General features: G+C 34.6%; 3 protein-coding genes across 5 annotated transcripts; 1 reads left to right on the top strand and 2 right to left on the bottom strand.

Annotated features, from left to right (window-relative positions):
* Positions 1 to 1,433: 1,433 nt before the first annotated feature.
* Positions 1,434 to 3,030, bottom strand: LOC131644015 (probable L-cysteine desulfhydrase, chloroplastic). The gene has a single exon (XM_058914394.1). It carries the CDS (start codon positions 2,892 to 2,894, stop codon positions 1,539 to 1,541), a length of 1,356 nt encoding a protein of 451 aa, XP_058770377.1. The 5' UTR covers positions 2,895 to 3,030; the 3' UTR covers positions 1,434 to 1,538.
* Positions 3,031 to 4,755: 1,725 nt separating this feature from the next.
* LOC131644016 (uncharacterized) lies at positions 4,756 to 8,350 on the bottom strand. 2 transcript variants are annotated; one of them, XM_058914396.1, is made up of 4 exons: positions 7,928 to 8,350; positions 6,865 to 6,942; positions 6,021 to 6,180; positions 4,756 to 5,216 (listed from the first exon to the last, which is right to left on the bottom strand). In XM_058914396.1, the coding sequence occupies exons 3-4, from the start codon at positions 6,166 to 6,168 to the stop codon at positions 5,074 to 5,076; spliced, it is 291 nt and encodes a 96-aa protein (XP_058770379.1). In that variant the 5' UTR covers positions 6,169 to 6,180; positions 6,865 to 6,942; positions 7,928 to 8,350; the 3' UTR covers positions 4,756 to 5,073. The 2 variants fall into 2 exon arrangements, with proteins under 2 accessions (XP_058770379.1, XP_058770378.1); XM_058914395.1 differs by lacking the exon at positions 6,865 to 6,942 and having other exon boundaries at positions 7,928 to 8,343.
* A 224-nt stretch (positions 8,351 to 8,574) lies between these two features.
* On the top strand, positions 8,575 to 12,850 carry LOC131644014 (aspartic proteinase-like). 2 transcript variants are annotated; one of them, XM_058914390.1, is made up of 14 exons: positions 8,575 to 8,731; positions 9,471 to 9,836; positions 9,923 to 9,983; positions 10,119 to 10,213; positions 10,321 to 10,433; positions 10,766 to 10,934; positions 11,028 to 11,067; positions 11,211 to 11,275; positions 11,350 to 11,463; positions 11,568 to 11,632; positions 11,718 to 11,871; positions 11,966 to 12,085; positions 12,169 to 12,257; positions 12,531 to 12,850. In XM_058914390.1, exons 2-14 carry the CDS (start codon positions 9,480 to 9,482, stop codon positions 12,613 to 12,615), a joined length of 1,527 nt encoding a protein of 508 aa, XP_058770373.1. In that variant the 5' UTR covers positions 8,575 to 8,731; positions 9,471 to 9,479; the 3' UTR covers positions 12,616 to 12,850. The 2 variants fall into 2 exon arrangements, with proteins under 2 accessions (XP_058770373.1, XP_058770374.1); XM_058914391.1 differs by having other exon boundaries at positions 8,591 to 8,731; positions 9,468 to 9,836.
* Positions 12,851 to 14,244: the final 1,394 nt, after the last annotated feature.

The raw sequence follows: 14,244 nt of genomic DNA, 5'->3' as shown, positions 1-14,244 counted from the left end.
GGCTAATAGGCCAGAGACTCATTAAAATTTTCAGTCTTTAAGCTTGTTTTAAAATCCTTCCAGAACATTTCTTGGTTGAGATTGGAAACCTCTTTCATGACTTTGTTGAATAAGACTAGATATTTCTTAGTTACCCATCTTTGAACAAGAATGTAGTCGTTATATTATGATGTTTACTTCCAAAAATTGATGTACCAATTTCTCGGAGATATTTGAGTATCCGGCCACTGACCAATAATAGGATGGGTTTTCGTAACACCAAAGTTTTTTCTACTTTTGGGTACTTTAAGAGTAGCTTTTACTCGAGTGGTTTTGTGGCTCCTTCGGTTGCCATATGTGTGTTTATTGATACTAGTTTCTCCCGGGAGTCGTGTTTCCTTTTAAATGTTAGAGTATACTAGTTTCTCCCGGGAGACGTTCTTCCCTTTAAATGACATAGTGTCAGAGGTTTGAAATTCTCCAGTACTAGGACATCCCATACATAACTTAGTATTCTGTCACTCACTGATGTGCGCATTTCATCATTCGATCTCGTTATAACATCCAAAGTTTAAAGATAGAACGCTAGTTGTTTATGGCCTTAAGAGCAGATATTAATTTAAAAAAAAAATTAAAAAACTTCCAAAATAATTACCATAAAATTTTGGTATTCATATTGAAAATCTCAAGTAGCATCACATAGTGTGTCAGACAACTAGGGGTGTTCGCGGTGCGGTTTGGTTCGGTTTTGAGCATAAAAGTCATCCTAACCGCGAGATAAAAATGCATGCGGTTCGGTTTGGTTCGGTTGATTTTTAAAAAGTCATCCAAACCAAACCAAACCAAACCAATGCGGTTAGGATCGGTTCGGTTGACTGCGGTTTACACTATAAAATAAAAATGTACTGAAATAAAAGGAAAAAAGAAAGTAATTCAATGTCAATATAATACCATACAAAAGAAATTATATTACAAGAACCGTAGAGAACTAAAAATACATTATAAATGAAATCCATATATTAGACACAGTAGAGAATTATATATATATATATATATATATATATATATATATATATATATATATATATATATATATATATATATATATATATATATATATATATATATAAAATACAAAAACTAAGTGGATTATGCCAAAACTTAACTTAATAAATTAATTATTAAAATTCAAAACGTTAGATGTGGCTGTGCGTAATTGAATTTGGAAAGATAATAAATTAATTATAAAATTTTAAAACTTAAGTTAAATATGCGGTTTGGTTCGGTTCCGTTCGGTTTCGTGAAATAAAAACCGCAAACCAAACCAAACCGTGCGGTTCAGTCAAAAAACCATCCAAAATCATCCAAACCAAACGCGGTTTTTTGCGGTTTCGGTTTGGATTGGTTCGATTTGCGGTTTTGCTTTTGGATTGGTTCGGATACGATCACCCCTACAGACAACCCACCAAAGTGTTATTTTATTTTACAAAAACTCAGTACTTGCAAAATAGTACTACACATTACAATGTTACATTTTCTTGCTAACACCATGGTAATCACTAGACCACAGTACCATTAGTTGAAGTGTTAAGATCAGCACAAGTGAATCCATCACTCACAAGTTTGTTAATCGCATCCCTAAACTTATAATAATCCTCAACTTTATTATACACCTGATAAGAAATCCTAGCATACCCAGTCACACCTCCAACTTCCCCAACCCCATCTCTAAAATAAATTGGAACCTCAACCTTAAAAAACTCCCTCAAATATGTCCTAAGATTCATAGCATCACAATCACTCATAATCCCCAAACAAGAAGGCAAACCAACCATAACCATACTCGCACTCATATTATGTGGTGTCCCAAGATGTGTCCCCCAAGCTTCCACCAACATTTCACCCATCTCAATTACACGATCATGATTCCTCTTTTTTATTCCTTCAATTCCACCTTCAAACCTATTCACAAATTCCATAACAGTAGGAACCACTAATTGTGCACTGTAATCTCTATTCCCAATCCATGCACTTTCTATTGCTAGTCCATTACCGTACTCGTGTGACACAACAGGGTGATGCAAATCAAATGAATTAGCCGATTTGCGAGCGTAGATAAACGCGACCGAAGATGGACAAAAGAACCACTTATGTAGATTGCTTGTGTAAATATCTGCTCCGATTTCTTGCATATCGACGCGCGGGATGCATCCGATGGCGTGCGCCGCGTCGACGAAAACCTGATCAACACCTTCTTCTTTGCAAATTTGAACTAATTTCTTCACCGGAATCACCACGCTCGGCATAGAAGTTACATGATCGATAACCGCTAATCTGACTTTATTGTTATTACCTTCGCTCTTTGCTTTCTCCAGCGCGTGACGAAACTCGCGGATGATGTCGTCTTCGGATGTGATCGGAAAGGGGAGATGAACCTCGATGACTCGTCCGCCGGCGCGTGTGACGTACGCTTCGATTGCTTTTTTCACCGAGCCGTAAGCGTAGTGAAGCATGACGACGGCGTCTCCTTTATTGAACCTCCCTTCGTGGAAAGCCCATGTGGCTTGCTGAAGGACGATAGCGGTGGCGGTGGAGGCGTTATCGACGATGGAGATTTCGTCGACGTGGTTGGCGTTGACGAGTTCTTTGATGATGGTTCGGGAGTGGAGGATTCCTTTTTTGAGGTAGTTGAAGTAGAAGTGATCTGGCTGACGGAGGAACTTGAGCTGCCATTCGCGTTGGGCGCGGAGGACGGAGGATGGACAGCAACCGAAGGCGCCGTTGTTGAGACGCGCGACGGTGGGGTCGTGGTGGGAGAATTCGGTTTGGATTTCGGCGTCGGTGATTTGAGAGGGACGGAGTTTGGGTTTCTTTGAAACGGTGCCGTTTGTGTGAGTTTGATCGTGAGAGGCCATTAGAGAATGAATGAGAATGAAAATCAGAGTGATGAGATTTGAAGAAATAGAAAATGATGACGGAATTAGCAACTACTGAAAAGCTTGTAGTGGCAATTTATTTAATTATTTATTTGTTTTTTATTATTTTATTTTTAAGAAGGTTTGTTTTGTTATTCACGTCTTCATCTTCCATTATATCACGAATATAGCGCATAGAACTATGTTGATAACCATTTGCAATATTTTGTTATTTCTTTCATTGTATTTGATGTCGTGTCGTGTTCCACTAACTAACCATGTATTCCACTAACTAACCATGATTAATTCATAAGATGAGTGTGTTATAAAACCTCCTAATCTGGTAATCTGATTAATTAAAAAAAAACTACAAAATATGATGTAGTAATCATTTTTAAGATACATAAGCAGCTTTGTAAGATTTTTTAGAGGTGCTAAATACAGAAGGTGTGTATATGTTCCGGATACCCAAATCATGCTTAAGTTGATAATTTTTTTTAGTGGATAGGATAAGGTATTTTATAGGCTTGGCAAACTAGAAATAAAAATTAAACATGGTTGATGTAAACTTATCTTATCTCTTTTATTCAACCACCATGCAGATTCTTTATAAATTATTAGGCGACATATGCAAAGCTATCAGGAATCAATTTGTGTCCGGCATATATATAAATTATTAGATATTTTATTTTTCTTTCAAAAGAAATCTTTTAGATAAAATAGACCATTTCTTTTTTTTTTCTTTTTGACAAGGAAAATAGGACCATTTCAAATGACGTTGAATAATTGCTTTTAAAGGGACGCATGGAAGATGTACCAATGTATTTTAGACTTAGATGAAGAAAAGAATGGTTGTGGCTTCATTTTCCACTCATGGTCAATTGTCATTGGGATAGTACTGCATTTTTATTTTGAGTTACTATTTCTGTAATATTCAATGTTGGCTAAATAAATAAGGAAAAACTAACATGTCTTGATACTCCTGCAATATCTATACAGTTTGATTTCAAAGATTCAAAGGTAAGGCACCTTACGCACGATTCAATAGAGAATGTTTTGCAAGTTTTATCACTTGTCAATCGACCACCGGCATTGTAACAACACTAAATTTCATCTTCTTGCATGCGCTTGTGATTGATCACAAGGATTATCTAGTTCAATGTTTCGTCCTCTCTCTTCTATCTATTACCACCAAGTGCCCTATTTTCTACTGTATTTCTCAATTCTTTCAGCAGAGTCAATCCATTGGACAACAATTCTCATTGTAAAGTAAATTTTGAAGTCATTTGGCTCTTAGTAGTTTAGTCCAATGGCTACAGCAATGCTCAATTGAACTGAAAATTAATAATCTAAAATAACAGACCCCTAAATGTTCAATGGTTGATTTCCGTGTGAATTTTTTATGAACCACAAAAAATGTGAGTTTTATCACCCACATCCTAGTTGAACTTGCACCTACTCCTAGCTGTTCTAGCTGTTGCAGCAATTAACAATTAAGAATGAAGTTAGGAAATCACCCTAACCTTAACTTTTAATTTTCATGCAAAGTGAGTGACATTCATTTTAACCCCGTCAACAATTTCAATTAATTTCAACATGACATAAATAAAGCAAAAATTAAATAAAAAGTCATCTTCATGACCAACTCAGCAAATATCAAGATTCCATAATCTACTGATCAAGATTTCATAGTGAACCAAATGTCGCTCCCTTTGCAAGGGTTTTGTACATTTAACCCCCAAAAATATAAAAAGGAAATTAGAAAGTGACAAGTCCATAAAATCATAAAACTGTTTTGGGGGTCTACTACGTGTTAAAATATGTTTATTGTGGTTGTTATATTTAGTGTACTAAAAGAAAGTAGCCATGATGAACATGTCATAGAAATTACAAATAACTATTTTGGAAGTATTAAAAAATGAGTTAGAAAAACTAAAGTACAAAACATACTTTCGCAAGTGTAATAGCTCCAAAACTTATGAAAGTAACCCGCCTAATTTCGCCTCGGGATGCCATAAGAGGTTCATCTATACCATAAAACTTATAGATGCAAGATATTTGTAGCCCCACTGATGTAGTTTATAAAGTTAAAAGAGTAATGCAATTTCATTCTTACAACGCTCCCAAATTTTATCATTTCCCTATTTCTGTATGTGGGGGAAAAGGGGAGTTACTAACACTACTTTTTATTGTCATAAGCAGCTATATTCTGGGGCTCACATTCAGGACTAAACAAACGAACCAGCAAAGCTGTGCTTGAACTGACGGTTACAGCTCCACATGCTGCCCAACGAAGACTCCTTGGAACTGTAATTCGAGGACCTGCATGACCAGCAAAGCAAGAATTCGATTAACTGTAGTAGAAGACCAAGAGATTGTGAAAAATGGAATGTGAACTTGTGATAAATATTTTACTATTATTAAAAAATATATTAAGTGTAAATATATAAATAAACTCAATACAAGTGAAAGTACAAAGCAAGTTGTTGGGAGCATCATGATCCATTAGTGGAAAGAAGAAAAATATAGAACAAACATTTAATTTTCAGCTAGTGTTTCTTGAAAAAGCTGTCTGAATTGACTCTTGAAGGATTGAAGAAGCAGCTAATATCTATTCTTTAGGTGTCCATGACCTGGAAATTAGGAGAAACAAAATAGCAACGACTACTCGCTCAATTCAGTTGCGGAGAAACAACAGTTTGGAAAGGCATAAAGACCAGAGCAGAAAATTGCAATAGTCATGTACTCATGTTGGCTTACAGATGATAAAGTGATTTTGTTGCCTTTTCTATTTATTTTAAGTTAGCAAGCAAATGCACCATAGTGCTGTATTTGCTTTGATCATCATCTTCACGAAAGCAATATTAAGTAGCAATATTTGTATGAATAATTAAAAACAAGGATTAGAAATATGCACGGGCTCAAAGTTTGTAAGTTGTAACCACATACTAACAAGAAATTTATAACACGAATCATGCAATACATATTGGAAGACGCGTCAGAAAGCAGAGCTCAAGACATTTATATATTAGAACTGAACTTTCAAAAGCTATAGCCTGCAGGAGACTGAGAGAAATAGATGCAGAACAGAAAGAAAAAAATGCAATGGCAAAAAGTAGAACTAACCATAATGCATTCTGCAAAGCACCCAAAATCCCAATGCTCCACCAACACTAAAGATTCCAGCTGTGTGTCTCATTAGTCTAGAACAGGGTTTTGCATCAGACCTCATGACCTCGCCATCAGAATAGCCTAAGAAACGCCTCAGTGACATTGTATCAGTAACCTGCAGTAACATCGTATTAGAACACCCAGCTGTAGTCCATGTGGGGTCAGGGCCAAAAATCTCACAAATCTGTGGGCTATGGCCAGCCCATATACCTCATTAATAAAACTGTTCACAAAAACAAAATTGGCCTAGCTTATTCTATGGGCCATCCCACTCAAAAAGCTCAATGCATGTATAAACTAAAAGTACTTCAAAAAGAATTGAAAAAATTGTAATCTTTGAGTTTGAATATTGCAGTACTAGATTTTTGTGACAAAAAATTCCAGTACTAAATACAGTAAGGAAAACCTCTCGTATTATTATCATCCTCGGAATTATAAGAACACTAATCAAAATTGAAAATCCTAGTAATTCATACAGAGATGATGAAAAGTATGACCAAAAAAAACACAAATGCAATAATATTTTGGCTAGTTTCAGGTCAGGTTCCTAAGAGACAGAAAACAAAAAAAAAATCAAATTCAGATTTCAACTCACAAAAACAAAACTGCTTCCTTGGTTAGTTAAAAACTTAAAATAGACAAGAACAAACCACAAATTAAACCACCGCCATTGGCTAAGATAAGTTCCCTATTAAATCATTACAACCTATCCCCATTTAACATGCTTACAACAGGAACTTGAGATTAGGATGAGATATAATTGGCATCGTGAAAAGTAGTGGCATTAGATAGGCCTTACTTAATTGGAGCAACGCATAAGAGACATTAGATTTACAACAGGAACTTGTGATACGGACCAATATGAGTGTGTGAGAATCTACAAGATAAAGAAAGTAAAAGAGTAAGGGGAATGTTTATTGATCATTAAGCTGCTTAATGGTGCCAGAAAAATTTTAAAGCTTGGGCAAAAATTCAAATACCGTAAATTCACATTGTATATAATATATAAATAGTCATCAATCAATATAAAACAATAAACTGCATTACTGATCTCACTGTACCATGATTTACTAAATGTTCTTTTAACACTTCCAAATGGAGTACAAGAAAAGCTTAGTAAATATGGTTGCATTGGACCCTTCAATATATATGTCCTCCTCACTTGATCTCGAATATCCGAAACATACTCATTAATTGGTTTCCTACGATCTGGATAGCGCACAATCTTATTTGGGTTAAACTCATTAATCACATTAGGCAGTGGTTCTGATTCAGATTCCGGTAGCGCAACATTCACATTCTCAATATTTGCTCTGACAACCAAAAATCTCATCGTCTCTAAAATTAAATGATCTTAAGTTAATACTCAATTAATATATTTTAAAATGAAGCAAAATTAACTCCTCCTTAGAGTCTAATGATGTTAGAGTCAAAATTAACTTTCAAGTTTTCCAACAAAAATGGACAGATACAATTTTATTTATAGAACACTTAATTTAATTGTATTATTTACCACTCACTAGCCAGTAAAGTTTACAATGTCACTTTCAAATATAGTGGTATAAACAATTTGAAACTTACATTAAACATACCAATGAATCAAGAAAACTAGAAATTAGCAACAGCAAGTCAACAATAGAACCTTGGCAGAAATAATTTATATAGAATCAATTTGGAAAATTGAAGAATAACAAACAGAAAAACAAGTTTTAAATCACGGAAGAACCTTGTGAATTTGAAGAACAACAAGTCAACAACAGAACCTTGTGAATTTGAATTTCAAGTTTTAAGAGAGAAACTTGAAAAACTACAAAGTGAAAACCCTAAATCAAGCTTTAAATTCCAGAATTAAAAGAAATAACCTTGGAGAATGGAGATGAAAAGATTCAAGCTTGAAGTTGGAGGGAGAAGAATGGTTTTGGATTCTGAGACGGGAGACACGACGGCGACGGAGGGAGGAGACGGAGAGGTGGGAGGCACGCAAGTGGTGGCAGTGGCGAAGGCGCGACGGAGAGTTGGGAGGCGCACCGGTGGTGACAGTGGTGGTGGACCACTCCAAGCTTGCGTTTTCTTACCCTTTCTTTTTTCCCGTTTCCCCTCTTTGTTTTGCCCTTTCTGATTTTTTTTCTTTTATTTTTTGAACTTTTTTTAACCTTCAGACCCAAAAAAAATTGGGCCAGAGCCTGGGCATGTGCCCAGCCTGGCCGGGCCCAAGAACCCCACTTTTAAGCACAAACAAAAGTTTGGAGGAAATTTAGAAGAAAAAACATTGAGAGGTGGCAAAAACAATGAATGAGTGGTAAGTTTGGAGGAAGTTTAAAAATACATTTGCATTTAATGTTGCCAAACAAAATTAATAATAACATTTATTTGTCATACCTATAAAAAAGAAAATGATTTATGACATGTTAATAATAAGAGAGGGCATGGGGCATCGCTTTTATCATTCGTAGATATTTTTTCATAGAGCTTACGTATTTAATACTTATAAACATATAAATAAACATGTGTATTTTAGAGTATCCAAGTATATCCATTGGTTGATTGTACGAACAGGTGTCCACAGTTTCTCGACACCTTCCTACTTTTGTTTCTTCTTCAACTAACTCTAAACTCAGCATCTACTCACTTCAACTTTCTCCTTCACCACCTCTACGCTCTTAACGGTAACGCTTTTTTCTCACTTCAGCTCTGCTTGATTTCTCTTCAATTTTCCATAGATTTTCATGTTAGTTGTGTTGTTGTATAAATAAACATGATTTTTTCTTCTTTTTCTATTTCACACTTTTTGGTTCTTTTGAGTTTTGATGATGCATCTTTTTGAATATTCAGCTTATGGATGACGTGAATCTGTATAATATGAATATGATTACGGAAAAAAGTTACTTTTTGTTTGTTTGTTTGAGATTGTTTTCTATGATCTTTATGTTTGTGGCTTAAACCAATTTCTTATAGATCAATAAATAACCTATAAATAGATGGAGGAAAAATGAAGAAGACAAGACTAGAACTTTACAAGCATAGATGCATTTTGTGTATGTTTGGTTTAGCTTTTGGAAGAGTCAAAATCAATTTTAGAGTGGTAGAGTTGATTTTGAAATGATTTTGAGATGTTTGATTCTTCTAAAATATAATTGATTATGCCTCATGAATTGATTCTACTTAAAGCTAGAATTTGTAATTTTTGAATTTAAACGTGATTTTTACATTGAAATTGACTATTGTTCAACTCAATTTTGCATAAAGTTATTAAAACATTAATCACTTTACATTCGACTCACTTTTAACCAGAATCAATTTTACATATCAATTCACTCAAAATCAGTTTTTTTGATTCTGCGTTTAGAATTGAGAGTTTGAGACTATATGCGGTTCTACTTACTTTCTTCTTACATTGTCTAGCAGATTTTCCCTATGGACCACAAGTATTTGTTGGTGGCTTGCTGTTTGTGGGCTTTAACATGCTCACTTCTTCCTTCTTTCTCCTATGGATTTATGAGAATTGATTTGAAGAAGAGAACTCTTGATCTTGATAGTATTAAAGCTGCTAGAATTGTAAGAGAAAGGCAAAGGTCAGGCAGACCTGTTTTGGGCGTATATGACCAGTACACCGGGAAACTAACCGATGGTGCTAGAGTGCCTTTGAATAATTATTTGGATGCTCAGTATTATGGAGAAATTGGAATTGGCTCACCCCCTCAGACCTTTAATGTCTTATTTGATACCGGTAGTTCAAACCTTTGGGTTCCATCGTCGAAGTGCTATTTTTCTGTAAGTTCATCTTAACTTCCGCGTCGTCACTCGTCACGAGTATGTGTTTACATTTGTATGTCTTATTAACTAATGTTCTCTTATAGCTTGCCTGCCTCACCCATCGTTCGTACAAGTCAAAGAAATCCAAAACATATACCAAAAACGGTAATGTCATGTTATTGTTAGTTATATTCATATTCAGTTTTAGTGGCAGATGAAATGACTCAAAGTGTAAATTACATGTTTCAGTATGAATGCCAATTAATACATTTGAATATCCTTTTTTCGTTGTCAATTCAGGAACATCGTGTAAAATACGATATGGATCTGGAGCAGTATCTGGTTTTTTCAGTCAAGATAATGTTAAACTTGGTGATATTGTTGTCAAGGATGTGGTGAGTGTTTCTTTATCTACGAGCTTGTGCATCAAGAAATACTGTACACAGTTAGTTATACATCAATTCTTACTGACTTAACTATGACGTTGTCCTTGAAATTGTAGGATTTCATTGAGACTACCCGTGAAGGAAGTATTTCGTTTGTGCTAGCGAAGTTTGATGGATTACTTGGGCTTGGGTTTCAGGAGATCTCTGTTGAAAATGCTGTCCCAGTATGGTATGTATCAACCTATCCTTTGTTTTTCCAGTTTGGTGAGTCTGATATGTCCTTTAAATTAGTCATGTTTGGGTAAACAACTTAATTGTGCATTTATATCATAGGCGCTTATCATATAAGTGCTTATTTATATGTTACTTTATAACACAAGATAAAATAAATTCAAACTATTTTCATATCAACTATAAGCTTTTCATAAGCTATCATAGAGTTTATAGAAATAAGCTGAAATTAGCTTATGAATATGTCATAAGTTGTTTTATAAGCTCTTCCAAACAAACTCACAAGTGTTTATATCAGTAGATAAACCAGTGATTCATTATAAATCACAGGTACGAAATGGTGGAACAAAAGCTTGTAAGTGAGAAAGTGTTCTCTTTTTGGCTCAATGGAAATTCAAAAGCTAAAAAGGGTGGTGAGTTGATTTTGGGGGGTGCTGATCCCAATCACTACAAAGGAAAACATACATATGTTCCTGTCACTCAAAAAGGTTACTGGCAGGTTCGAAAAAACGAAATTTAGTTTGATCATAAATTCTATTCAAATGTATAGCTTAATTCAGAAAAACTTAACATGAAGATATACCTTTTTCAGATTGAAATGGGAGATTTTTTCATTGGAGGTTTCTCAACAGGTGACTACATTGTTCTTCAACAATATGATGGTTTTATTTTGGGGAATACTGAAAAATAAGGGAGTGATTTAGACTTTTTTTGGTAATTGTAAATTTGATTACAAAATGCATCTAATTGTGGATCATGTCAATGCTAATTTTAGGTGTCTGCGAAGGTGGCTGTGCTGCTATTGTAGATTCAGGAACATCTTTGCTTGCTGGTCCAACTGTACGCACTCACATCTTTTCAAATATTACTCACACCTTTTTATTTATACTTTTTATTGACCGAGTTAATTTCAGACTGTTGTGACCGAAATCAACCATGCTATTGGAGCTGAAGGGGTTCTGAGTGTAGAATGTAAGGAAATTGTTACTGAATATGGAGAATTGATTTGGGATCTCTTGGTCGCAGGAGTATGTTATTTTCCCACCCTTTAATGTTTTTCTTTTTGCCTTGACTTGCACTCTTTTGCTCTTTCCCGTTATGCAATCTAAACGAGTTTCATCTCGATTTTCAGGTACGACCCAGTGATGTATGTTCACAAGTTGGTTTATGTGTTGCCAAAAGAGATCAATCAAAGAGGTTAGAAAATTCTCTTATTCTAGCATTGCGATTCTACAAGATTTTGGCTTATACCAACTCTATCATTTCTTTGAACCATATGCAGCATGGGAATTGAGATGGTGACTGAAAAGGAAGAGGGAGAGTTATCGGCTAAAGATACTGCTTTGTGCTCTTCCTGTCAGATGCTTGTGATTTGGATCCAGAATCAACTAAAACGAAAGACAACCAAAGATAGAATATTCAACTACGTGAATCAAGTGAGCCTTTCGAATGATCCTGCCCAGAAACCCTAGTTATTTAGATTTATCTTATTACATGATGCATTGATTTACTTTGTTCGATTATTTGCAGCTGTGCGAGAGCTTGCCAAGTCCAAACGGAGAGTCCGTAGTAGACTGCAATAGTATTTATCAATTGCCGAACATTTCGTTTACTATCGGCGATAAATCTTTCGTCCTCAGTCCAGAGCAGGTTAGCTTTTGAAAATCTTGATAACTCTTGATTTCGTCAATTTATTTATTTAGTGGTTTTGAAAATGCTTTGTACTTTTTCAGTATATTTTGAAAACTGGAGAAGGTCTTACACAAGTCTGTCTTAGTGGGTTTATTGCTTTTGACATTCCTCCCCCAAGGGGTCCTCTCTGGTATGTCGCTCTTACAACATTAATTATATACATAAATATACTTTTTTTATTTGGTCCGTAGACGAAGTGGTAATAACCACTAGAAACTCACACACAACTGTGACTATCAAGGTTTGAATCCTGGTGATGGTGTTCCAACCTAGCAATATCGGTTTCTGCCAATTAAGCTAGGATTTATATGCATAAATACATCTGAATTGCTTAGTACACAATAACCATACTTGTAATACAATAATATATCATGTTCTAAACTGTCCTTTTTCTTTTCTGAAGGATTCTTGGTGATATTTTTATGAGGGTGTATCACACTATCTTTGACTATGGAAATCTCCAACTCGGTTTTGCTGAAGCTGTCTAGTGAGATTTCTGGTAGATTATTATTATTATGTAGGAATATTTTTATGAGCTTGTTAGTGTGTATTGTAAATAAGCTCTTATGTAACTACTATGGTGAAGCTTTACTTTAAGGATTCGTGTATGTATTATATTTATGAAACTATGTGTTAAAGTATATCATGTATTTGTAATGTATTAAGTTGTTTACTTTAGCCCAAAAATAAATGAAAAAAATATAATGCATCATTGGCACAATATATTTACAATCTGTAGGATTATTTCATTTTATAAACTCATATATTTGTATAATTGTTTGTAATTAGTCTTCTGTGTAAAGTAGTGGCCTTAAGATTTGTGTATATGATGAGTTTATGTATATTACTCAAACTCCTTACCACTAACCTGATTCTAATGACTTAAGAGTGAAACAACATTGGGTGAAAAAACAAAAGTGTATTAAAACCCTCCGTGTTATCAACCAGAATTTAACTTATTTTAAAGTTCTCTTAAAATTTTCAGACCAATTAACAATAATTAAAAACATTTGTATAAATTCATTATTTTTAAAAGGAAAATGCCAAGTTTACCGAAGAAAATGCAGCAAGAAAGTGAAGAAAATGTTAAAGATAACCAACCAACCTACTCATGTAATTATATTAAAAAAGAAATTGCTTAAGGAACTCTAAAGATTGCTACTCCACCCTCGTGAAAAATAAAAAATATTTAGAGATTTTAGAGATGTATTTTCGGACACACTCTAAATACACTTAACCCATCTGTTTTTGAGTCGCGCCCCAAATATTTTAGAGAATTGGATCTAGAAATGTATCTTCCTAAACTTTACAGAGGTATATTTCTAAATCATACTGAACTAGAAACAAACACATAAACAAAAAGATGCAGAATGAAAAATAAAATTAACATTGATAACATAAAAAACATTACATATGTAATCGTTAACATAAACCGAACATTACATTTTAACATCCAGGTGGACGTCCCAACATCTTCGATCGATCTCACAATCATTGCATCCAGCTCGATCAAAACTTTTGTTTCATAACAGAAAAATGTATTCTACATAACCCTTAAATTTGCACCTTTTTTAAGGTCAAAAATTCCAAGCTCAATCTTCCTTTCATTGTCAATCGCTGATGAACGGTACTCAAGCTTTACAATTTTTTGATTGTCGGAGTATGGTAGGAGATTCTCCAGTATGAATTTAAGATCTACAAGAGGGGCGTACTCATTGAACTTAAATTCAATGAAGTGTTTCGGATTTTTTTTTTAAAATAACCATGTATTAAAAAATATTACGCAAATAACCATGTTTCGGAGAAAATTACGCAAATAACCATGTTTTAGAAATGAACAAGGAGGCGCCATCTGAGATGACTTCTTTTGCTTTATTTTGCCTTAGGCACCATCTGACATGGCTCGTGTAGTACAAATAAGCCACGTGGGATGACGCCTTTTCTATAAATAATACCCCCTTTCTCCACCATTCTTCATACTTTCTCACTATACCTTCACATTTCCTCCCAAATTTTGTCATAATGGGCTTTGAGATTTTCACAAGAGATGGCTATGTATTTTTCTCGCCACTGAAACCGATGATTAAAATGAAATTTTGGCACATCCATTCCATGAA

The sequence above is a fragment of the Vicia villosa genome, linkage group LG1, assembly GCF_029867415.1.
Source record: "Vicia villosa cultivar HV-30 ecotype Madison, WI linkage group LG1, Vvil1.0, whole genome shotgun sequence".
Classification (NCBI taxonomy): domain Eukaryota; kingdom Viridiplantae; phylum Streptophyta; class Magnoliopsida; order Fabales; family Fabaceae; genus Vicia; species Vicia villosa.
This window is presented reverse-complemented; position numbering and strand designations above follow the sequence as displayed.

What these genes read in the sequence shown, in the direction of transcription:
- LOC131644014 (XM_058914390.1), top strand. Translation starts at nt 9,480, where the DNA reads ATGGACCACAAGTATTTGTTGGTGGCTTGCTGTTTGTGGGCTTTAACA. An exon ending in CAAAACATATACCAAAAACG is followed by an intron (nt 9,984 to 10,118) that starts GTAATGTCATGT and finishes TTGTCAATTCAG; the next exon opens with GAACATCGTGTAAAATACGA. An exon ending in GAAAATGCTGTCCCAGTATG is followed by an intron (nt 10,434 to 10,765) that starts GTATGTATCAAC and finishes TATAAATCACAG; the next exon opens with GTACGAAATGGTGGAACAAA.
- LOC131644015 (XM_058914394.1), bottom strand. Translation starts at nt 2,894, where the DNA reads ATGGCCTCTCACGATCAAACTCACACAAACGGCACCGTTTCAAAGAAA.
- LOC131644016 (XM_058914396.1), bottom strand. Translation starts at nt 6,168, where the DNA reads ATGTCACTGAGGCGTTTCTTAGGCTATTCTGATGGCGAGGTCATGAGG. An exon ending in GCTTTGCAGAATGCATTATG is followed by an intron (nt 5,217 to 6,020) that starts GTTAGTTCTACT and finishes CTGGTCATGCAG; the next exon opens with GTCCTCGAATTACAGTTCCA.